General features: G+C 42.8%; 1 protein-coding gene and 1 long non-coding RNA gene across 9 annotated transcripts in view; both read left to right on the forward strand.

Moving 5' to 3' along the window:
• Window positions 1-249: 249 nt before the first annotated feature.
• On the forward strand, window positions 250-19209 carry LOC118102569. 2 transcript variants are annotated; one of them, XR_004694710.2, is made up of 3 exons: window positions 250-468; window positions 10500-10626; window positions 19008-19209. It is a non-coding gene; the product is annotated as an uncharacterized LOC118102569 (long non-coding RNA). The 2 variants fall into 2 exon arrangements; XR_004694711.2 differs by having other exon boundaries at window positions 19011-19209.
• Window positions 19210-21951: 2742 nt separating this feature from the next.
• Window positions 21952-25472, forward strand: part of sorcs2 (sortilin-related VPS10 domain containing receptor 2) — a 289978-nt gene continuing 286457 nt past the window's right edge. For 6 of the 7 annotated variants that reach the window (XM_035148847.2, XM_035148848.2, XM_035148850.2 and 3 more), the window contains exon 1: window positions 21953-22403. In XM_035148847.2, coding sequence (XP_035004738.1) covers window positions 22065-22403 — 339 coding nt within the window. In that variant the 5' untranslated portion in view covers window positions 21953-22064. Of the gene's footprint in view, window positions 22404-25472 lie in introns of all 7 variants that reach the window. The other variant, XM_047338822.1, reaches the window with a different exon arrangement.

Raw genomic sequence — 25472 nt, forward strand, 5'->3', positions numbered from 1 at the left:
AAACATTGATTTCATCTGTGATTTCCAACACATTTCACTGATACTCAGGAGGTACATCGCTGCAGCAGTGTATGTGGAAAACATGTGACCTGTAAACCATGGGGATCCGTCATGTTTCAATATTACAGGTGTATGTATAGCTGTTTGTGATGTAACAAGTCAGTAACCTACAGAGCAGCGGTAAGACATGGATGCTGTGTTTCTTCCTGCTGGCAGCTGCTGTCATCCTCGTGTACGTGTGTCAAAACCTAACTGGGACCAAGAGAGATGTTACAGTGTTTCCCACAGGTTGAAGCTACACTTTTCAGATGTTGGTGATGCCAGTGTGATGGAGCTTCAGCTGTTCTTGAATGCACCTGTCCCCACCCCCTACCAACTGGCGGGCCTTTCACCTGGAAGCACTTGGCAGGAAATCACACACACATGCTCAAACATACAGGAGAATGGTGGGGAGAGAAGCCACCACAGGTATATATTGCTATGTTTTAACCTTGTGTTTTACATATTTGTTTTTTATGGAATTTACATATTTATTTTCTTCTACCTCAGGAGAATCCGCTTTGATCGGGTGTCCATTAAGACACAAAAAGGTACTTTAGCTTACTGTTTGTAATCGCATTGTTTTACTGAAGTTTGCTGTAATCATGTGGGCAGATTAGTACTAGACTGGTGCTAGTTAAGGAAATAAGGTAAAACAGAAAAGATAATTTGCAATTAATAGTTTGAATTTGTATCATTAGTTTTGATTACAATATTATTTTGTCTTACTATTTTAGGAAATGGACCACTGCTATTTTTTCCCCATCGTTTCTTTTACTGGCCCCCTCCCTCCATCTCCCCTTCTTCCAGCATGATGCTGATTGCACATCCACACTTTGTTAACTTGTTAAGCTGTGATTGCTGTGTGTGTGTTTTGGGGAGTTTGTACACTACTTTATTACTTTGACCTCCCTTCACCATGTCCCGTTTGTGATGGAAGTTTTCTGGAAGCTGGTGAAAGGAGAACTCGTCCCAACAGCGCATCCACGAAAGCATGCATACCTAACCTTTACGTCTAGCCACCGATGTAATACGCAAAATAATTGGAGTTGCTTCCTCTCTGTCTGGGTCATCTGAATTAGATATGAAAGTCCCTGAGCGTAGATATTACAATGTACTGCTAGTTGGCCCTTTATCTATAACCTGACCTTGTTTACTGCTTGGAGAGAGAAGGGAGTATCTGTGGAGTGAGTGGGGCTGTGCTCACCTCGTGGTGAACAGGTTTACTGTTCACTTTTTAAATTGGTCTTATATCTTTTTCTTTTCTTTTATTTTAAGAGTTAAAATTTCATATGTCTTATTTCCAAGCACACTCGGTTACACTCTCACATTACACGTCACAAGGGCACTATAGCTTTTGGGGGCAGTGACTTGTGCACTGTGTTTTGCCTGTTCAGTGTCTATATTTAAAAAATATTTTTGTTTCCTGTTGGAAGTTGGCAATCAAACCAGTGGACTGTGTTGTAAAGACAAGTTCGCCTTCACTGTGTGAGTGAGAGAAGCTGCTGCGTAAGGTTTTACTGTTGATCATTTGCTGCCACAGCAGTAGGAGTATTGGGATTATTTGTTTTCTGAACTGAGTTGGAGTAGCAGACATTGGAACTGAGCTCTGAACTTGATTGAAGAATTAAACACATATCTTGCAAACCATTCATCTTGCAGCTTCACACATGGGATGTTTCTTATAAATGGCCTGAGGAAGCTTAGGGTTGAATCTGGTGTGATTTGGCCTCACGTGGGCAGTCTGCCTTTAACATGTTTTCTTCTATGCCCTCAGATAAACTACATGAACCGCGGGTCGAAATCGCCACCAGATGATTTTCATACTTTGATTCTTTACTATTCCACCATATCGGACTGATGTAGACATTCACGGGAGTCATGGGTGCTGATCTCCATCATGACAACATAAAAAAAAAATCACTTTGTCTTTGGCAGTTCGTCCACAAAGTAAAAGCATATGTTATTTGTTTTGCTGGAGCATTGACACGGGACAGGAGAACACAACGTTCCAAACAGGCAGGTTTATTTTCATTACTGTCAATACTGGGATTTGAGGCAGTGGTGTTTCACTTCATTTTGATTTGATTTGATTCGAAGATCTTTTTTTTTACTCTGTCTGCTTCTCGTCATCAAATCAAGCTCCACCGTGGATGAGACCAAATCTTTCATCAGTTTTTTTTCTCCTGTCACACACACACACACATGCACACACTCCAATCTTCTTTTCATTTCCTGTCTCTCTCTCTCGTCCTTTCAGTGCAAATCTGACAAGGCGGAGCTAATTGATAGGCACGCCATTTCTCTGCGCTCCCTGCGACTCCACCTGCTCACACGGGGTGGACGAAGAGGGAAATTTGCCAGAGGGGACAAGAGGGACAAGTTGGCTCTTCCACATTAGGAGGAGGCTTGTTTTCCTGAGGTGAGGCACGGATCGGTCTTGTCTCTGCTTTGATGAGGCCTCTCAGGGTCGGACTTTCATGTCTGTCAGTAATGAACCCCCTTAACAGACCCTTGATTTGCGCTTTACGAGGAAGTGACTCGGGCAACACGGTCACGAAAGCTTTCACAGCAGCTCTGCTTCAGACCAGCACCATTTGCGGAGGCTTTAACTGTGTTTGTCAAGTCAACACGAGGACAGTCTGGCCTCTTCTGCTCAAGTCTCGAACATTCTCTTTGTTACTATTGTCAGTTTTTGCAATTAAGCCCACTTCATGGTTTCTGGAAATGCAACAGTAAAACACCAGCACACCTTTCATGTCACAATCGTATTACCTCCGCCAATGAGTCTCAGATTTCATCGGCATTCGTTTGTCTATTAATAAACAGGATTATGCAAAGACTGCTGTGCAGGTTATTATTAAACAGGGTGGAATGATGTGGAATGTGGGTCAAAAAGGAACCCATTACATTTTGGTGTGGATTTGGATCAGGAGGCAGATCCAGGAACATCTATTTCAAACATTGACATTTGACCTAATTCTGAATGGGGCATCATTTTAAAGGTTCAGTGTTTAAGATTTAGGTGAAAGGGCTCAATTGGCAGAAATGTGTATGAAATAATCCTAGTGATGTTTTCACTAGTGTGTTTCATCTAAATTGTACAAATTTCTTTACCTTAGAATGGGCCCTTTATATTTACATCAGGAGCGGGTCCTTTCTACGGAGGCCGCCATGTTTTTTTACAGTCGTCCAAACTAAACTCCTTTTGAGGTTTTATGACAACTGAAGGCTGCCACAGGTTCTCTTTCATGTTTGGAGGGTGAGGTGAGGGGTATTCAGCTGCAGCATGCTACTTCACCACTAGATGTCACTAAAATTCTACACACTGTACCTTTTAGTTATGGTGTCTACATGAGTTGCTAATATAATATTCCATTCATATTCCTGTTAACCTGTTACAGAGAATAGATTATGACTCATAACATTAAATCCACCATGACAATACTTAAATCGTTGAAAATGTGAAATTCTGAAAGTATGTTTTCTTTCTCATTTTGCAAAAGCTAAAACTCTTATTTCCATCTTTGTTACACCCAAGGCCTGAATTAGAGCCATATGTCAATGTCAAAACTCCAACAGGACGTTATACTTTGATTAAGATATGCTACTTAGGTCAGAATACTCCACATTCAATTGTTGCTTATTTGTACTATGATCTTATTTAGGTTAAGGTAATCACAAAATCCTGTTTACATGACCGTGTCTTATTCAGATTATTTTCTTAATCTGGTTAATATCAGAATGTTGTAGCCCCTGTAAACGTAGTCACTGAATGGGACATTTGCTTTACGGCTCTAAAAGTGATGTTCAGTACAAAGCTTTGGAGTTTATCCATCAGTGACGCAGCTTTCAATCATATCACATGATCATCCTCAGTTGATGCTCAGTTGTCGTGGCAATACGGATGTTGAAATTTCTGTATCATCACTTTGAGGACCTCTTGTCCACCATGGCTTAAACGTTGAGTTTGTAAACTCTTGTATGACCTTCAAATAGTTGCTCCTCGCTGAAGTTCCTGTTATTATTTAAAGTTAACTTCATGTTGTATACTTGGTCCAGCTGCTATATGGACTAGTGCAGTGTCAATTCCAAACCTGCATGTTCTGTCCTCTCGTCCTGTGTTAATGCTCTGGAGCTGCTTCAGAATTATTCCATGTCATTAGTGAGTCCTCCTCAAACAGCCCCTACTGGCTGCTACAGAGCACTGGTCGCCTGTTTATTCATTTATTAAATTTTGAACGCCTCACTTGTCCAAATCTCACCAAATTCGGCACTGCACTTTCTTTGGCAATTTACAATGCGCATGCCTAGTGTGAAGCCAATGAGATGAATGGTTCCCGAGATATGCCTTCCACATACAGACATACATTGATTACAGTTGTTTGTGTTTATTTTCTATATTCACATTGCTCACTAGAATTAAAAGGTTTAATCTGCGAAAATAGTGCTTTGAGAGGTCTAACCCCCATGTCTGCCATCTGATACCGTCCTTTCTTTCTGTTGAGCTGCTCTCCCATCTCTTCCTCCTCTGCAAAGTTTGACTGGGAGCACATGATGAGTGCGTTTGTCGGCTGTCTATCTGGGTTAAGGATTTGGTCCTTATGAATAGTCATTGTGAGCACTCCGCCTCGGGGACGGAGCGGCAGACAGAGCTCTCTGTTTGTTTACCAAAAGAAGCTGGAACAACTTGCCTCTAAACCCAATGTCATATAAAAGCAGGAGGGGGGAGGAGGGGGAGGGGGGATGATGGAAGGCAGACGCAAATGAGTGAGGGGCGCACAGTACAGACACCATGCAGCGACGAGCGATAACACCACGGCATGAAGGAAAATAAACCTCACATCAAAGCCCACTTGGAATGGAAGACAGAGCAGGAGTGGGTGGTTGGATACAGATAGTTTGAAAGTTTTTTTTTTTTTTTACGAGAAGACAACATATTCAAGGTTGTTCAATTATTCATGTTCGGGGATGCTCTCTGAGCCCTTTCACTTCTCATCCGACAAGACTAACAAGACCTTCACAGTGTTACCAAGGGGATGTTTGTTTACACGGATCAGAGTCAGTGCACAGGGGAAAATAAGCTCACTTGAGTCAGATGATGGCAACGGATTTTGGATGTGCAGAGTGTGCAGACGACCAGCAGGGGGCATTCACACACTGAGACACTGGTAGAAGAGGAATTCCTGCACTAAACAAATCTGGAGAGAGGCTTTCCAGTGACAGAACTTTTTTCGTTCACCTCTCTGAGGAGAGCAGCATCACAGCCAGCTCTGGCAAGTGCACACACAGTCACCACACAAAGACAGCAGAAATCACCACCTTTACCTGCACAGTCCATCACTGTCTGTGGATGGTAAATGCAAATGCACAGTGAAATTAATGGATTTCTTCTGTGAACATCCTTCATCAAATATCATTATTTTTGTTCGTTGCTGGCCTCCGTTATGCGCCCGCTATTTAAAGGTTGCTGCAAACTTAGTCTTGAACATCAACAAAACAGAATCACAACAGCAAAAAACTCAGTTCCACACATCGTACCCAAAGTTACCGAATGGAAAATTTGCCTGAAGAGAATCTATTTGTACAGCCAGAGCTGCAATGTCAACATGTTCACATCCTTAACTTCATCTCAACCTTCACACTAACATAGCTTTATTCATCAAAAGGTTCTTGATAGGAATTGGATGAGGTTATTTGTTCAGGTCTTCGTGAACAGAGAGGTGAGTGATGATGGGATCACACAACCCAACAGTCATTTTCCTGCTCGTGTCAGATGTGTGTGAATCTGGCAGCAGAGTGTTCGCGGCTCTCTCTGGGTTAAAGTCTGGTTTGTGACCAGATGGCAGAAATTCACGGTGTAGATTCCGGAGATGATCCATGTCATTTGCTGCTGTATGCGTTGTTCATGTCGGGGAGGTTGAGGGGAGGGAGGCAGATGATTTTGGGAGCATTGTACGTGTAATCCTGATGAGTTTGTTTTTGTGGGTGATGGCTAACATTGTGAGGAAACAGGGGGAACAGAAGAGCCGGGTTGGGTTGGATTAGGATTTTGTGAAGCAACACCAGCAGGCGAGGGCCGACGGACAGTGCTCTGAGTTTGCGTATGACACCTGGCGATGTTGGATCATTTTAAAGGGCGGAGCTGAGGTGAAGTTGCCCGGTGAATCCAGATGTTGGAGGTGGGAGTGTAGGATGCATGCCACAGGATGCTCTGTCCTTCAATTTGCTCCATTGGCAAACTGATAGGTTCAGTCATGGGCTGTGCCTGAAATCCCCCACTCACTCACAAACCCCTACTTTATTCTTTATATCAGGACTTCTATATAGAGGACTATGTACTGAGCTCATAGAGAAAAGAAATGACATCATTATGACGTACAACAACAATGTCGGCTCCAACAGTATATTTTAAATGTTTATTTTATGCATGATGGTAGATATTGCTCGGTTAGGGACCATTGGTTGTACGCTACTTTTCACAATGCATTGTGGGAAACAATGGGAACTATATAGGGTTTAAAAAATGTCACTAAACAGTCGGACAGCACTACAAAATGGCGAACTCGCTATAAAGTGGACAAATTAGTGATTAGTGAGTGATTTCGGACACAGACTGGCTCGATGGCATGGCTACTGGAGTGAGTGCACCTGGTCAGTGGTGCTTGTGTTGTGACTTGTGAGGGACGAGTTTTCTTCGGCACTAAAATGATGGTGTGTATTTCCTGGTGGGGATTGATTGATATATTGTTTGGTCAGAATCCCAAAAGATGCAAAATGCAAAAGAAAGCTCCATGGCAAAGACATGGCACAGACATGGCACAGACATGGCTCTCTGGCTGTGATGCCATCTGGCCCCCGGGTGCCTTGCCTGGTTTGCACCTGCTCAGTCTCTATCGGACATTATCCTGTGTGTGTGTGTGTGTGTGTGTGTGTGTGTGTGCGTGTGTGCGTGTGTGCGTGCGTGCGTGCGTGCGTGCGTGCGTGCGCTTGTCGGAGGGAATGTCTCTCAGCAGCTCCTCACACATATCAGGCTGGTTCTGGCTTTCGAAACGCGTGTCGACGGTGTTTAAGTGGTGGGTCCACTTGCTGTGCAACAATGTTGTCTTGATTTACACACAGTCAGTGTTTTTGCTTCATTAAAGTTTTGTTTTGTGTTCACGCTACACAATTCTCACTCCTATGTTTCCTTATGCTTACACTTGGCCTTGATTATATCATTCTAATTCTGTTTGTTGATGGTTTTAAGGGAAGTCCCAGTGCCATATCGTGGACTTTTCAAAATAATGGGCCACAAAGGGGCCAATTATTTGTATATAACATTCATTCACAATTACAGATTCTGTATGATGCACATTTAAGTAATTTCTTGTTTACAGTTAGCTCTATAGCTTTGATTCAGCTTTGTTCAGTGGAGGTCTGAAAGCAGCTTAGCATTATTTTATAAATCATGTTAACATTGCAAACAAAAACAGCCTTTTAATTATATAAATAAATCTACAGAACTGTCAGTCACAAGATGACACCATGATGGAATATACACTGCTGCTTCTCACATCTCCTCTGCACTCTCCTCTGCACTATGCACTGAAACTGGGGCATGATGGTGCATCACTAAACCCCAGCCCAGCGTCTAACACTACCTGACTGAAGGCTACTGCTAGATTTTTATCAGCCAGAGGGACACTTCCCTCAATTATTCGCCACTTTGCACAATATTTTTGGGTTTGGCCTTAAATATGTTTTATTATTCACTTACATTTAGTCAATATATATGTTTTGATTATAACAACTGCCAATTTGTCAACTTCTTGCACCTCCTCCGTAGCTTTTGAAAATTATAATAATAATTTTCGACTATTTGACTATTTCCACACCTCCACAAAAACATACTTTTCTTGCCCTGGATGTGTGTTTAAAGCTACTGGATGCCTAAATTTCCTTCAGGATCAAAACAGTGTCTGTCTGTCTGACTGAGCTGTTTGTGTTTTATTTAGCTATCTAGATAAGTAGCAATGAAGATAATGCTGGATAATGATGCTACAAAAGCTGCTCGGCTACAGTTTGGAAGGATATTTCACAGAATGATTCAAAACTTTGACCTCTATGTTTCACTAGATGATAATTAGAAGAGGAGAATAAAACATTCACTTCCTGTGGTGAAGCAAATTACATGAGTTCAACTTTGATGAACTCTGACCAGCTACATTCCCCCTGCATTTGTGTATGTGTGACCGTGCCCTAACGTTTCTGGGGTTCTGTGTCATGATCTGCTCCTGGTGAAGGAGTTTGGATTTCCTTGAGTTTTGTATTATAATCCTTGACGTACACTTCCTTGTGTGCCTCTGCATTAGTTACTTTCTTGTGATCCCTCATGCACGTTGTTTTCATTCCTGTTTGATTTTGACATTCACCTCACTTCCTGTTCCCCTTCCTGACACTTGTGATTGTCTCCACCGCCTCCTTTTGTGGATATAAATTCTCTCTGTTTCCCTTTGTCAGTTTATCTGTTCACATCCCTTTTGTTTCTTTGTGCTCCAGATCTGCTTCTTCTGCTGTTTCCCGGTGTGTTCCTTTGCTTTCTGGGGTTTTGTTGAATTTGGATTTTTATTTCACTCCCCTGCCTGCCTACACTGTAAGTTTACTTTTGTTATTAAATTCCCACATCCTACCTGCCTTGACCTTTGGTTTCCTTCTTGGGTCCGACAAACATTTAAACTTGTCTTGGAACTCGTCACTTAAAAATGGACTATTGTGATATAGTACAAATTTATGCCAAACTCCCTTTTGCCAATATCACAAACCAAAGGTAAAGGGTCTGTGTGAGGACAGTAAAGCGAAACTGGACTTAAATGTATTTTTGAGTTGTAGAATAAATTAGGACTGTTCTTTGAAATGCATTAATGCTGCTTTTAATATCACATTTATTACCAAATTTACAAAATAAAAGGGGTTGAATATGGCACCACAATAACAACACCTAGTGTTCCCAACCATATTTAACCTTTCGGGGCTAATGGGTTAAGTGTTATCTATGTTAGGTAGTAGTATCTCAGCCCTGCCTCCCATCACTGCGTTCTAAAGGCATGTTTTTGACTTTCCAGGGAGAAACACTTGAACCTAAACTTAGACTGACTCTATAGCTGAAGACCCCAGGTTTTAACCTTGAGTGTGGAATAACTTATGGGAGTTCTAATCCACTGCTACGTTTGTTGATGTGACAGCGCATCATTACCCCTCATCCCCCACAGACGAGCATGCCAGTCTCTGCACTCCTCCAACACACACTCACCCACTCCCTCTCCACCTCCACCTCCTCCTCCTTTCCTTTGCCGCCCTCCCTTGACAACAATTAAGATGTTTGCCTTGCACAGTAAACAAATCTGTCACAATTAGCGTGGTTGCAGCAGGGTGCGTTTCAGGGGCTTAGCTTGGGTCCATGGTGGTGGCTGCAGCGGCGGCGGTGGTGGGGAAGTGGAGGCACTGGGAGGCTCTTGTGTCGGAGCTCAGATGTTTAGCTCTGTTGAAAATAAAAAAATCCCAGGGGAGAGCGGCCTGTTTGATTGAGTGGGAGTTGCGGGCGGGAAGGCTGCTGGAACGTGGCCCGCCTCTCGGGGGAAATCTGACAAATGGAAACGTATTGTGATAATTCCCAAAGCAGAAACTTCCATCAAGCGGTGGCAGAGTAAAACTGCTGCGATGTGTTTATTGCTGCAGTGAAGAGGGTTTACAGATGTTGAAAGTTAATGGAGCTGAAGCCTTTTAATGTGCGGGAGGACGATTTCATCACCGTCTGACAGTGGGGCTTGTTCTTGTCCTCAGTTTTACTGGAGAGGTGTATTGTGCTGTCATGGTCAAAGTGCTGTGTCGGACGCTTTAACCACAACAAGACAGACACTGACACTGAATATATCTGCACTTTGTCAATAAGAGAGCTCAGCATTACAGAAGCTAGACCATTCCAACCATTTAAAGATAATTGAGGATCTTTAAATGGTTTTAATTTCACATAACTGTTGGTCTGGAGTTGTATTTCCACCCAATGGTTGAATAGCTGTTTCTTTTCAATACCTCCTGTATTCGAAATTCTTATTTCTGATTGCTTAATTAACTGACTTTTATTCTTATCTAACAAATGATAATTTGAACTGACACATCACTCATCGTCTTTGTGTGGCCTGACGCCAGGCGTTTACAAGGTTTGCACAACACTCACTGAATGTCCAGGAGCAGGACATAACTGGATGAGATGACCTCAAGTGTCTGTCGCTACCTGTGGCCACTAAAATGATGTTTTGCACTGAGGGGTTGCATATGCATGATGTAGTGTTAAATAATGTGTATATTAGATAACATATGATGTCACATATGTTGTCACTTCATTCTCCCCTTGTCTTGCTCTTGATGAGTTGTGAGTCCATCTGCAGGTGCTGAAATAAATTTGTTGTCTTATTCGACAGGAGGTTGCCACCACAAACTTGGCATTGTCGTCGGGATGACTCGAGTGAGAGCTCATCTGGAACCCAGGCATTTAGCAAGACCGGCCACCGGATAACTCACGACATGCAACATCCTCGTACAAGGCTGGTAAGTCATTTACATAATCATTTTAAGTTGCTCCAACAATTTTCTCTTTGCAGTGGACTAGTTATATAGGCTGCTTTGCTTACAAAAATGATGTATCATATCGTCTGACTTCATGACACCTGAACCGTTCCCTCTGTATTTCTAATTGGGTCGTGCTGATGGAAATACTGACTCTGCTAAGATTCTATATGACCCAAACAAAGTGGAACAGGCCGTCAGACGGTAATTTTAGAGCATACAAATTATGCTAGTGATCATAAACGTGCACCCCGCCTTTTACACTTGCTCAATAAACAGGTGGTATTCTGTGTCTGAAACTATTTGGTGAATGCGGAGTATGATTTTCCTATAATTGTGTTTTTATTATTTCACCATTTCAATGCAAGGGAAGTGCGATTCGCTGTTGAACCATCTATGCAAATATTGACCTTGTGGTATAAAATGCATTCATCAGCTTGGATGTAAGCGGGTGTATCTAAAGTAACATAAATTGGTACAGTGCAGCATGTACACGTTGTTATGCATGGAGGCACAAACATTCAAACACTTACTGGTTCAGTAGCCTGCAAAAACAAGCCTGAAGATTCATTCGTTCATGCACTAGCGGAGCTAGGGACACAGAGATCCTAGTTTTCCTCCTGTCGGGGTGTGTGTTCAGCAGCCAGGGTGAGTTATCAAGCTTATCGCCTTTAATCTGGGATGACAGAGCGTGACTGCAGGGGCACGGGGACCTGTCAGCAAGGGACGAGAGGAGGGGAGGCCCCCCCGCTTGGTCCCTAATAGATGGTCACACCTTTTAGACCACGTAAGAGGAGATACTTAGGTGTGTGTGTGTGTGTGTGTGTGTGTGTGTGGTTAAAGGTGTGTGCTAGCGTCTAAAAGTGCTTTATGGTTTCTGAACTGAAGTAATATCAAGGGGTTCAGTGAGGTCAATTATTGGCTGCCTCATTATTGTGGCAGAACATCCTATTAAACTGTGGTGGTGGTGTGACTTACATTGGATGAAGGTGGGTGTGTGTGTGTGCTTGACCATAGAGCCTGGAAATTATTACAACCATTACAAAATCTTATTTCAATAAATTCTTTTTACTTTTCTACTTCTTCTACTTTTCTTAAAGCTGCACTAATCAATATTTAATATTAAGAATACACACCATGTCCACACAAACCCAGATATTTTGCAAAACAAACCTTTCTCCTCATCATTTGGTTCTCTCATCCACAAGCAAATGGCATTTTAAGTCTCTAAACCCGAGAATTACCTCTAATTACAAATTAGCAGCTAAATTTAGCATCACTGAACCACATTACTGACATTCACAGGCGTCTGCCTCACCGGATATTACTTGGACCACGGCATCCTTCTTCTGAAGCATTGGTGATGTAGTCTTTATCTCCACCTACCTAATTTTTGTGTTCTCGTCTGGATGGAGATATTTCAAGGCTTGAAATACGACTAATAAAACATTGTTACTTGTAGTAACAACAGTGAGAATTATCACAGCAGTTATTAGCTCCACAGGGTTGTTTAGTGTCTTTCGGCTCATTTTCTACCTCAGCAGTTTTAGCTCACTCTGTGCTTTCATCAGTCCTTTCCAGATGCTGCAAACAGCTGTTCAAAATGACCTTGTTGGCGACAATTAAATGAATGCTAATTTCATTTGGTGTGCTCTGGAGGTGAGTGTTTGCCGACACTCTCCCCATCACAATGTTATAATGTGGTTATGCTGTGTTTGCAGACTGTTTGAGGTGCATATTGCAATATAATATTCATCAGACAAAGCAACATTTCAATTAGTTTGGAGTTTGTTAGTAGCCACCTGATGAATATTGCTCCTTTTTTTTGGTCTCTACTCGAGATGGAACGGAATGAAAATTTCTGATCACAGCGACAGGGACTAAAATGATCATGGCTTTCAGTGGGGGAGGAAGTACTCAAACATTTTAGTAAAAACACAAACAAAGTACCACATTTACTTTTCTTCTTTAATTAAAGTAAAAGTAGTAAATATGTATTCAAAATACAAGTACATGCAGAGAGTGGCCTTCTCCTTCTGCATATGTGGGACCATGAGCTACTCGGGGCAGTAGGGTGTATTTTAGGACAAAGAAGAACCATAGAAGAAGGGTTGTTCAGCAGCAAGGTCTGCTAACGCATAAACTGAGTCAGTACCACCAATGTGTGCTGGACATTTACCAGCTGCAACTTCTGTGGGCAAGAGAACAGCCTTCAGTAAGTTAGATATGAGATCTGCTTGGTAAAGGTTTTATGACATCTTCAGGCAAACCAATCTTAGTTTCCACATAGAACCAAAATCATGCTTGACACCTAAAGCATCTGGAATCACTGTAGATAGCAGTAGACTGTCCCTCTGCCAAAATGCAGGCAGGAGTAAATGCATACAACTCTGCTTATTGGTCTGCAAGGCAAAGCATGCACATCTACTATCTCTGTCTCCATAGTCACAGCATAACCTGCAAGGTGTTGTGTGTCTGTGGGTCTCATCAATGAAGCAATGCAAAAGAAAATGACATCAGAGTTTTGAATAGGATTTGTTCCAGGCCTAGGGGAGGTGACAATGATGTGTGAGCAACTCATCATCCATATCAACCGGTGGAACCAGTGGAACCAGTGTGGCTGGGTTCAAAGGTGGAGCCCTGTGAACTGAGATGTTAGAGCTGGACAAAATGGCCGCTTCATAACCTGATCTACATGCAGCTGTGATGGGTTTGTGTAGCAGAGGTGTTTAAAAATGTGTAATACACCACGGGGAGCGTCAACAGAGCCAGTGGCCGGTAATTGGAGCCAGGATTTTGGACTGTAGCCATGTGTCCAGTGTCTGCAGTAGTTTACTATTGCGAGGTGTGGAGGAGAGACAGCAGAGAGCAGCTTGTCTAGTGAAAACAGGCGGCATCCATTTTGCAAAAACATATTCCAAGTAACTGGCTTTCTGCTGTCAGAACTGCAGCTTGGCCGGTGATGCTCTGTGGCTCTTGAGTCTCGTGTACAGGCGCCAGTAGGAGGTCATCGGCGGACTGAAGCAACGCGCTACCACCTGCGAGCACCAGTCCATCAACGTCTCTTTTTGCCTCAGCAGCATGTATGGAAGGGGTGCGCTGAAAACCCTTGTGGCGCCGTTTTTTTAAATGTACACTGCTGACACTCAAAGGCGAAAAGAAACAAACAAATATTGGCTGTCTGGGGCCAGTGGGATTGAGAGGAAGGCAGAACACAAATGTGCTACAGTGTAGAATTTGAAATTAGAAGGGAGTGAGGCCAGTATATTGTGGAATACAGACATTGGAGCCTGAACAATTCACTGCTTTAAGATCTTTGATGAAGCTCCGTTCGCCAGGTCGGCTTTTGAAATGGGGAGAATAGTTGTTTGCACGATTACAGGCTTAATGCCATTAATACCTAGCAGGCAAACTAAAACTGTTTATTGGTACACTGGCAAGCAATATTAAATCCACAGCCAGAACCTCTAAGTCACATTTGATTCACAACTACATTTTGAAGCTCATGTAAACAACTTTATTAAATCTTGTTACTTTCACCTCAGAAATTTTGACCAAATTCAATCAGCTCTGTTTTGACGGATTGTGTGGGGTCCTCCTACGTACTTATCCCTCCTTTCTCTGCCCCGGTCTCTGTATGAAAATTGAGCAGAAAGAACTATTTAACTTCCTTTATTTATTTTTCATCTTCAGATCTCTGTAAACTTGTGCCTTTGCAAACCAGTACAGTCTCTGGCAATTCACAAAATCCCTACTTAGTGCGGATGTACTGATGTTTCCAAAGGACAGGACTCAAACAACCTTTGTGATGCTGTGGGCGTTTATAACACAGTCTATTTCTCCAATGTATCAGGTAGAAGCAACGTCAACAGGATAAATATCTTCATTTAAAACGTTCCAAATGATTCTATCAAGAGGTGCACAGAGTAAGAAAAAGAAAATCCTTGACTTACCCTGTGTTTGTCTCTGTTGGAACGGTTACTTGAAGAGAAATGATTTCTAATCGGTGGTGGATAAAAGCCTCAGTTGTATTTACTTGTCTTTATGAGTTTATGATCTGTCGGCAGAGTAAATTCTTGGCCTAACGTGCGAAGAGTCAAACCAAAAGCCTTGAAGTACAATGGAAGCATTTCAGTGTTACACCACATGGGAGGGAGCAGATTACGATCTAGGTCAAGATCCCTGTTCTCCTCATGAGAGTGGAGACTCTCTCGGGGTTCATCTTATCACAGCACCAGAGACGGCAACTCCCAACATAAAACATCTAACCTAACACATTCCTGCTGTGGCCTTCAGACCTCTCAGCTCAACCTATCAAAAGATGTACAAGTCACAAGTTCCCTGACATCACGGTATTATTTAAATATGCCGGAAAGGATTCATACACACAGTCGAATAATTTCACTATTATTATTATTATTGGTGTTGTCACATTATTATTACTATTATTTAATTGCTAATTGACTCAGTGCAGGCTCGCGCGCACACACACTGCAAGAGAGGGGAGGGTTTATATATAACATAATAATAGAATGATAAATAAAAGTTAATGAAATAAAATAAACACCAGGAATAAATAGTGATAATAAGCCAGTGATTAACACTAAAGCAAAGGAAAATATAACATTAGAAAATTAAAAGACATTTTCAAGTTTCTTCAATCTGGTTTACAGTCATGACATTACCTCATGCATGACTGACAAACACAAATGAGTGAGACCTCAGTGGTAGTAATTGCAATTAGCCCAATTATTGACATGAACACAGATGAGTCTTGTGTAGTTGTAGTTACAGTGTGTAGTTGTGCATTTGTCTTTTGGATTCTGGAGCAATTCTACAACAAATTCAATGAATTGGCCTGTTGCTTTGGCGATGTGTTCTTGTGTCAGAGTCTGTAAACACACAAAGAAGGCAACAGCACAACAACATGAAGACGTGGAGATACTGAAAGCTTCACTTTAATTAACATTATTTATTAAGAAACCATTATGTTTACCCACCATTACCCCACATCATGCACTGAGGTGAAAGTGAACTTGCTGTGTTTCGTCTTTACGCAGTGATTTTCTTTCTGCATCAACAAAGTCACCATCTTTGCTCTTATTCCACCAAAATATGTGCAGACTTCAGATTCTCTGAGAGAGCTGAAAAACACCAGAGCTGTCACTGACTTCATGTTTTCACTGATCCAAAACAAAACTGGCTGCTGCTGTGTCTGATCTCAGCTTTGACTGATGCTGCAACAGTGTTAATCAAAAGCGTGATCATCACACATGGCTTCAATGATGATGAAAAATCAACACAATAATAGCTTAGAAACAGTTTTACCATGATCTTTTTTGGTAAAATTACAAATGTTTCATCTGATGAAAATAACTGGCTCTTCAGCTGCTAGATGTTTTATTTAATACCTTGTTGCCAACATTGGGCCTCACGCAAGAACATGCTCATCTTCTTCTCCTAAATTCCTCTAACCTGCTACGTCAGATTCAACAAATGCTTCTATCTTCAGAAAAGTGTGCAAATGAAAAACCCAATGAATGCCAGCTGTGCGTATTTGAGCAACAAGTATGATTAACACCCTGATAATGCCATATAGGGCTACACCTTCTGCCCCATGTGTTGCTCTTCCAGCATAGGTGGTCATTTGTGTGTAGCGTAAAAACGACGTCATCATCTTCATAAACAAACCTTAATGTGTTCATGACAGATATAATGTGAGGATTCAATTGTAGACTTCTGAGAGGAGAGATGCAAAAAATCTGAGACACATTTCAGAGTGCATCTCCCCAGTATAACCTCTTAGCCAACGAAATTCAGTAAATATTTCATGGCCCTCATTGGTGCCTGTAGCATCGTCGTGTGTGTGCGTGTGTGTGTGTGTGTGTGTGTGTGTGTGTGTGTGTGTGTGTGTGTTTGTTTGCAAATGAGAAGTATGGATGAATAAAACAGGTCATGCATCCTCTGAGTGGAGAGACAACTCAGGGGGAAGCAATCCTTGGACCGCGGGAGTCCAGCTTGTTAGCATGCTGCTGAACGCAGCTTTGTTCGTCATGAAATGTTCATGGATAATTGGGTGTTATGAAGATTAATGTGCATTTGCTTTACAGAGCTGCAGCAGAACCACGAAAAGGGCCTGACGCTCTGTGGCCTCGAAATAGCTCCTTCGCTTCAGGATTCATTGATCACCTGAATGATCAGCTGATGTCATTTGTTCATTCATGCATTCCTCAAGCCACATGTCTCTTTATTGAAAATATTTAGCATATGTGTGCACTCCAAAAAGTTATTTTTCTTGCAGGCGCCTCGCATTCCTTGACAAAATGTTCCCTTAAACATGTTTTCATTCTCTTGCAAAAGTGTTATTCGAATGAGCTCATCAATGTCCAGTGTTTCTCTTACAGAGAAAACCTACCATGTAGCCACCAGGGGGTGATGGAGATGTTTTTGCATTTTAAATACAGTTGTTACATTTAACTGTAGGCTGTGTATACAGACGGAATGCTCCCAATAGTGAAGCCAAAGAGTCTCAATCGCCCCCTGGTGACTCGCTGCAGTATAGGTCCTAAGGCCCAACCCTCCATGTTAGCGGATGGGACACGGAAACTCTCTCCAGATATATTTGAATAACAGTCTGTCTTTACGCTGGTCAATTCTGCTGCTGAGCATGAACATTTGGACAAATGCAGTTTAGGGTTTCGATTTAATTGCTAATTGACTTTTGTGTTGGACCTGTCATTTATATTAAACTACATTACATCCAGACTCACTGCAGGCGCACACACACATACAAAAACACACACACACACAGCGGTATGAAATATTTAAACTGATGCTCCGGTTAAGGAGGTGCAATTACAGGCAGCGTGCTGACAACAGAGGTCATGGAGGGTGCACACCCTGCTATCATCTGCACACCCTGCACTTATGCATAAAAGCACAATTCGAGGCAGAGCGTGGGCCTATTGTCAAGATCACATGGACGTTTTTTAAGTGCTGCCAAATCAACTCCATCACAAGACTGCAATTCCGTCCACGAGTCCTGTAGTCATCTCACAGACACTGTTCCTTTTTAATACATATCATCAGCATTGACTGAATTATTCAACATTTTTCCAGGCTCGTGCATTATTTATTATTGACTTTTAATTTGTTTTGTTACAATGACCAAATAAATAAGACATAACTAACTGTGGTTCCGAGAAGGGTGCATATTCTGCGGTTTTCATTTCTAAAACTTTACTAAAGTTCAAGATTGTTGATTCTCAAGGTGTATGAGAAGAAAAGAAAACTATAAGAGTCAGAAAATGGAGCAACATGCACACAAACCCGAGGTGATATAGTGATTATATAGTGTGGGTGTGTTCTCTTCTCCCCCCCCCGCTCCTTTTCTGCTACACTGATGCGCCGTCTGCCCTCGCAGCCATCAAATATTCAAACTGCCTCTGCTCCTGTTCTGCCACTGTGGACACCCGAGTGCACTGATCTGAGCCAACAACACCGCTCCGTCCATTTATTCCCGACCAGCAGCAGCAGCAACAACAGGCATGTAAATAATTAACAGGGATCACCTTTTTCAACACTGATACTGCTCACAGGTCACCGAGACCAGAGGGCCAGCGTTAAGAAGCGCTTCAGCTGAAATGATACCGTCCAGCCCCGTCTGCTTGAAAATCTTTAAACCTTCCTAAAACTGAGACATCGTTCTGCAGCACAACTCCGTTTTAAACATTGTCCGAAAGAACATAATTTAAGGTCGGTCATTGGAGACACATTTGAACTCGAGGTCTACTTGTCACAGCTTTCATTCACACCACAGTCTTCTTCAGCAGATTGGTGATAGTTGTTCATTCAGTGCTAGCTCATCATGGGAAATTCCATTGTGGCCTTTCCTCGTTGCTTTTGCCGTAGAATTCAGCTGCTTTGAATTTTTTTTTTGAATCTTGTTTCGTCCACCAAGAGGTTATATTTTTGCCCCTTTACGTTCGCCTGTTGGTTTGTTAGTTGGCAGGATTACGGAAAAATGACGGGACGGACAAAACTTGGTGGAAGGATGTGGTATGGGTCAGGAAGGAACCCATTTAGTTTTGGTGCAGATCCCAGATTTTTATTTCTTCAACATTGTGAGATTTCCTTCGACATTTTACCAGATTTCCCACGGGATAATTATTGGATCTTGATTAAAACAACCAGGAATGTTGAGAGGACTGATATTTATGAGTGTGTGTGTGTAACTTGGTGCAGATACAAATAAAAATCAGAATCTAGTGAATTTAAATGTGGCTTCATAAGGGGACTGTTGGGCCTTGGTGGAGGTTTCCACTCTACAAAGTGACATTCTGGTTTGTTCTTTTGTTTGTCAGCAGGATTAGCCCAAATGATTTCTTCTACACGTGGTGGAAAGATGGGACATGGACCAACAAAGAACCAATACAGTTTTGACACGAATCTGGACAAAGGGATGGATTCAGGATTTTCACTTTCTTTAACATCCTGAGATAATGATTGGATCTGGATTAAAACAAAATGTTGAGAGGACAGGAATTTATGAGCGTGTGTAATTTGATGCAGATACAAATAAAAATCCAGATCTCGTGAATATAATGTGGTTTCATGAGGAAACTGTTGGGCCTTGGTATTCAATTCTATTCAAGTCAAGTTATTGTTTTTTCACACACTTATGAGAAGAAAGACATTTTGAGTATAAAACACTTAAGTGACAATAAAAAGTCTTTAATTGTCTTCTCCATGAAGAACCAGGGCATTTACAGAGGTTTCTGATTGGTGACATGTGTTTTTTGCTGGAAACAAAACAAAATATTTAAAGTGTGTGTGTGTGTGTGTGTGTGTGTGTGTGTGTGTGTGTGTGTGTGTGTGTGTGTGTGTGTGTGTGTGTGTGTGTGTGTGTGTGTGTGTGTGTGTGTGTGTGTGTGTGTGTGTGTGTGTGTGTGTGTGTGTGTTCATGTGTATTTTCTCAGAGCTGCACCAGCAGTAAACACAGCACTGACATATAATCACCTTGTAAAGTTGGTGTGGATTACATGTTGGCAGACACGGAGACATTCATTCTCCTTTCAGCTCTGTTTTGGTTTGAGAAGACTATCTGCTCCTGTAGCTTCTAAACGCTCGGCAGATAAATACCCTGTGTTCTTTTTCACTCTGGCTTTCCAGTGGGTTCATCTGAGGTTTATTTACCGAAAACAGTCGCCTGCTGCTGCTGCTTCTGGAAACACGGTTGATGAGAATGAACCATAACAGTTTAGTTGGGACCATTGAACCAAACCAATGAGCTTAAAAGAAGCTACCGAGCTCGTAAGGCCGAGGGCACGTCAGGGTTGGTGATGATTCCCTGGATTCTTTACAACCTGCCCCCCTTCACATTACACAGTTTCAAAAACTCTTCATGCTCGTTTGAGTGTTGAGTGTTCTCTGAGATATTTTATTCAACTAAGGTCGCGTTGATGGAGGAGGAAAAATGTGTTCGTATAGACAAGGTCTAAGACAAGGTCTAAGTCAATTAATTAATTTCCCATAAATGAGTAGCCACACTGGAGACCTGAGCTTGATGAGGCCTAATAGAGCAGTTGTCCACTTGCTGAAGTACAATCTGAATAAAGAGTTGCAGATCATTAAATACTGCAACAACAAAGCTGTGTTTAAAGAAAAAGATGGAAGTTTGTGTTGTCTTCCTCCTTTTCCACAGCACCTCCCACTGTTTTTAACTGCAGACTCCTGCTGAGACCGGCCCATCAGAGATTATCTTTCATTTTATCTTGCAGTCAGATCACTGGGTTCCTACACTGCTTTTCTTTTAGATGCTCCTCATGAGGCCCATACAAGTACGGCTGAGGACACTTGTTATGCCCCTTTACTGTGGAACACACTGGCCCTGGATATTAGAATCACCAGCTTTCCAAGGATTTTCAAGAATAAATTATTTGCTTTAATTTTAATAATTGGTTTTATTTCACTAATTCTTAGTTTATCCATATTTATACCTTATGTTAATTTCATATATTTTATTTGAATGGCATTTATTTATAATTTTATTGTTATATTGTACTTTTCAATCTCTCTCTCTCTCTCTCTCTCTCTCTCTCTCTCTCTGCATAAATCAAATTGAGTTTTAGTTAAATCCAGTCGATTCCACTCCGGGTTTTCTTTGCTTGCTGCACTTCGTGATCACCAAAACTAATAATCTTCAAACCAGAACAGAACAAAGAATCATAGTTAAGATTCTGTGGCTGCAGCTGAATGTCTACATTCAGAGACGGTAAATCCTCGTTTGACCTGAGGAGATGTCCGACCCCTACCGCTCCTGCCCCACGCAGTCATGGGTTAGTCCAGTACCTCTAGATATAATTGGATGGGGAGGGTGGACACAGAGGAGACGTATTACTTACTGGGATCAAATGTGAACTCTGACCTCTCTGCCAGCTGGCCACACAGGCAGCGAGGGAGGAGAGCGGACTGACGGCCCTTTTTGGGGCGAGTGTTTACATTTCGTGCTTTAGGTCATCTCATGTCATCTGAGTCCCCACATCTATTTGAAAGATAAAGCAACAGAAAACACACACATCCGGAGAGAACTTAGGAGCAACTGCTTTTAAGCTAAAAGACAGGAGATGCATTGGATTTACAACTCAATTGTTTTGGGCCGAGCTCAAATGAATGTAGCATATTAGATGTGGACTAGAAGGTTGAAGATATTACTCTACACTGACAGGCACTGTTGGATTGTAGCACCTTGTTTCTGTCATATCCATTGTTACCACTGGGTAAAGTGTTGGGGCCATAACTCTACACTGGGTTTATCGGCTACATTTTCAACCCAGTGATTTGAGTGTATTCAGTATATCTCACTCTGTGTTTTTGGGCATCACTAAACATTGAGGATGTTTGCTCCTGATTGTATGATGGAGTATTATAGGGCCACGATGAAGAAACAAAAAGTCTGAGATTGGGTGAACATTTTAAGACTTTCTTATCTTATCTTAATGAGTATTACGTCACTCTCCTTATGCCAAAGCATCATGCCACTTCTGACCCCCCCGTGTATCTCATTAATATGAAATGATCAGTTTCAAACCCTTTCAATAAAATCTACTATAGAATCGATGCCTCTGTGAAGTAGCTCGCTCTGAAATGTGAACCTCTCATGTGGGACAGCGCTTGAGGATGACGCTGCGGTAGCTGACCAGCAGGTGGCGCCGCAGAGCCGCCCCGAGGACCGCGCTTGGCACAGAGACGCGTCCACGTTGTTCCCGCTGTCTGCCCTCGCTCCAGTTCCCTCCCTCCTTCCCTCACTATCTCCCCCTCTCTCTCTCTCTCGGCTTACAGTGTACTCCTATCTTTCTACCACAAGCATCAGCAGTCTCTCCATCAGTCTCCGCGATACGAGCGCTTCTCCGGCGCAAAGCATGGCACCTCTGCGCCCCAAAGAGCCGCTCTCTGCCGCTGCGCACCTCTGCGTCTTTCTGTTGACCACCTCGGCCTGGATGGCACTGCCGGGACCCGCGCTCTGTGACAGCGGGGCTTTAAACCGACGCGGCGGGCTGGACCGTACGTTTGACACGGGCGTCGGAGACGGAGGCTCCCCGCCGGGCTTCCAGAGGGACGGTGACGAGGGGAGCTCGCCCCGCTTCAGGAGAGCACTATCCCGGGAAAAACAAATGGCACTGCTCAGCAGCTCCTTCGTGCTCAAAGGGGATGCGACCCACAACCAGGCGATGGTCCACTGGACAGGAGAGAACAGCAGCGTAAGTAGCTTCTCCCCTCCCCTCCCCGTCCCGTCACGATCCGCTGGTCCACGCACCTTCCCCACCATCCCCCTGCTGCGTCTCCATCCATCTCTCCAGCCACATCCTCACACCTCACCACTAACAAGTTATTGTTCTCGCTGCCGCCGCCTGTACGCACGCACGCTGCGCAGAGAGCGGGACGCACGGTGTGGTTTTACGCATCCAGATGGTCCATGTGATGTGGATGTGATCCGGGCTTTGTTGTAACCATGTAATATCGTCACAGACACATGCCGTCAGTGGTCAGACTTCCATTACATCACACGGTGGCTCAGGGTCACGAGCATCCTGCTCTTGTGTTTACAGACCGCCGCGCAAAGCATTCAGGGGGAAACTCGTTATTTGTGTTCTTTGTGCGCATTTTATTTACATACTTCTTCCTCTTTCCACTGAGGGAACTCTTTTTAAGTTCAATTACCGACCTCGACAAGATCCCCTGACCTCACTTTGAGAACCACAGCAACAAACACTCATGCCACTGTGCGCGATAACATTTTATAAGGAGTCCAAGGACGCGCCTGAGAGCGCACAGAACCGGCGTGGAGACGGGCTGCGCGCACTAAACAGACAGGCTCGCTGCTTGATTTAGTCACACGAAGCCACGACTGAAATATTGATGGAGCTTTTTATCCATGAATTTTGCAGCGCCTTGTTTACTTGGGCTCCGAAACGTGATTTGGCATGAAAGGGAACTGAGTTGCCCACTTTTCTTTTTTACATGTTTTTAGTGTCTCAACAAACGGTGGCATCAAAACACATTTCAGACAGATGTTGGGCAGATATCAGGAACATTAGTCACACATGGATTGATCAGTGATGACAGGAGACATGAGGCATCTCTGATATTCCAGAGACACTAAATTAGGCTTTTTGTGAATATTCTAGAGGCATTTAAGATGGAGATTAGAGGCTATGAACTATGATAAGGTCACTATATGAATATCATACAGTTTTTCCTCTGGGCCCTGTGAAGTGACAGCAGCTCCTCTATGCAAACAAGAGCAGTCTTTGTGATGGACATTGACAGGCGCCCTGAGTGGTGGTGCCTGGTGGGGACATCTCTCGCGATCAGAAGCTCTCTGTCGGTGGAACACATTGCTGTTGTGCTGCGTCCGCCTGCAGACAGAGAGAGAGAGAAATGATCGGACCGTGAAACAGCCAGCAGACCTAAATATTCCACTCAGATTTGCTCACAGGACCAAAACAAACTGGCTGGTGAATGATATTGGGAATGGTAACATCTGCACTCAAGACTGAGGCAAAGGAGAGGGGATTTAAAGCTGCAGCAGAGACCCTGACACGCTGGAGGGGCCAAATGGCACTAGGAATTTAGAAAAAGTTAAACTTTTGCTGCCAGATATCTTGCAAAGTGACACAGTGTGTTGTGAGAAGACGAGGATGTGATGATTGAGACACAATTTAGACTTTAAGGAGTGTTTCTGTAAGGGTAATGGTGAGGTTTGGAGCTCCACAGCTGTAAAGTTGAACTGAAATGTGAAATTCTCCTCACTATAGCTGCTTTCAGACACGCACTGAACCCTGGATAGCCTCCCGAGGGGCTGTATGTGAGAGCGCAAATATCCGAGTGAGATGCTCCAAACTTTCTCCAGAGTTTCTTTGGACCAGCCCCCCGAGTAAAAACTCCAGACACTGATGAAGATGTCAGGAGATGATGTTTTTTAAACAAACAAATGTGACCTCCGCAGCGGAATGGACACATAAGCTTACGTCCTGCTGCACAGTTGTTACCTGAACGCTCCTAAGAATGTCTGTGTTGTTATGAATGTGTCTGAGCGGAGAATCACCTGCACCGTTATTTATTTCTGAATGAAAAACTCTGAATGCAATTGTACTAACATCCCCTGCACTTCATGTCTGTAAACGGCTTATGTGACCTTTGGCAGTTGAATCATGATAAACAGTGATGTGCAGACTCACAGAGAAACACGTATGTCATATGAGGCTGAGGCTACATTCAGTATCCAATGCTTGTTTTCATATTATGTGACTCAGATCAGTTTTGAACACCATAAATCCCGTGAACTATGAACTTTTCAATTCTGATTTGGGCTCTATGTTTGTCCTCATGTGGTTTTAAATCAGATAAAACATATTTAAAATGAGATATCAGTCACTTGATCGACATTCATCCCAATTCTGCGCTGGCGGGAGCAGCCCCCCACATCCTGAAACTTTAATAAAATAACCATAAAAAGCCATAATTAAAAACACTCTCTTTCTCCTTATCCTTATTATCATCTGCTCATGAATGTGCAGCCTTCCACTGCACTTCAGCTTATGAATGAATCTGTGAACACTGACTTCAGCGGCCTCCATCTTCACTTCCAGACAATGACGAGCTGCATGAGACGGCTTTGTTGTTGTTCTCTGTGCATGTGGGTGACTTCAGGACCGCTCACACCGGACTCTTGCTATCAGCCACATTTAAATATTCATGTGAACAGCCAAACAGAGCATGGGAGTGAAATGGTGAGAGTTTCTCCTCCGTGTTCACGTTCTCTACGGCACAACGCTCACGGCCGCTCTGCTCAACACTGCTCCGTGTTCAACACAGATTCTACTCCGCTCAAATCAGTCACTGCTGATACGCAAATACAACATGAGGGGCCGTGTAGTGTGGATCAGTTCAATCTCATGAATGAAATACTAAAAATGTAAAACTCAATTTAATAAATGTGTAGTTTTCATTTGTCAGAGCAATGCAAATGAAAGATTTCCCCATTTTTTTTTAATGTTGGATCTAAAAATTTAAAATTAATAAATAGAATATTGGAACGTTTTTATTTCTAATTGAGACTTGGGCTGCTTGATGTGGTGGTATCTAAGCGTCAGACTCAACCTGCGTCTGATTGGCTGTCAGAGGCCTCTATAGGCTGCATCTGATATTGAATACTGCATTTTCAAGAGCTCCTCTATAAAGTGATTTTTAATATAATTGATGAACCCAGAGGCTTTGGCACATTTGAAAGAACAAAGCAGCTGTGATTAAAATCAATAGGTATACTT

This window comes from Hippoglossus stenolepis, chromosome 23 (genome assembly GCF_022539355.2).
Source record: "Hippoglossus stenolepis isolate QCI-W04-F060 chromosome 23, HSTE1.2, whole genome shotgun sequence".
NCBI lineage: Eukaryota > Metazoa > Chordata > Actinopteri > Pleuronectiformes > Pleuronectidae > Hippoglossus > Hippoglossus stenolepis.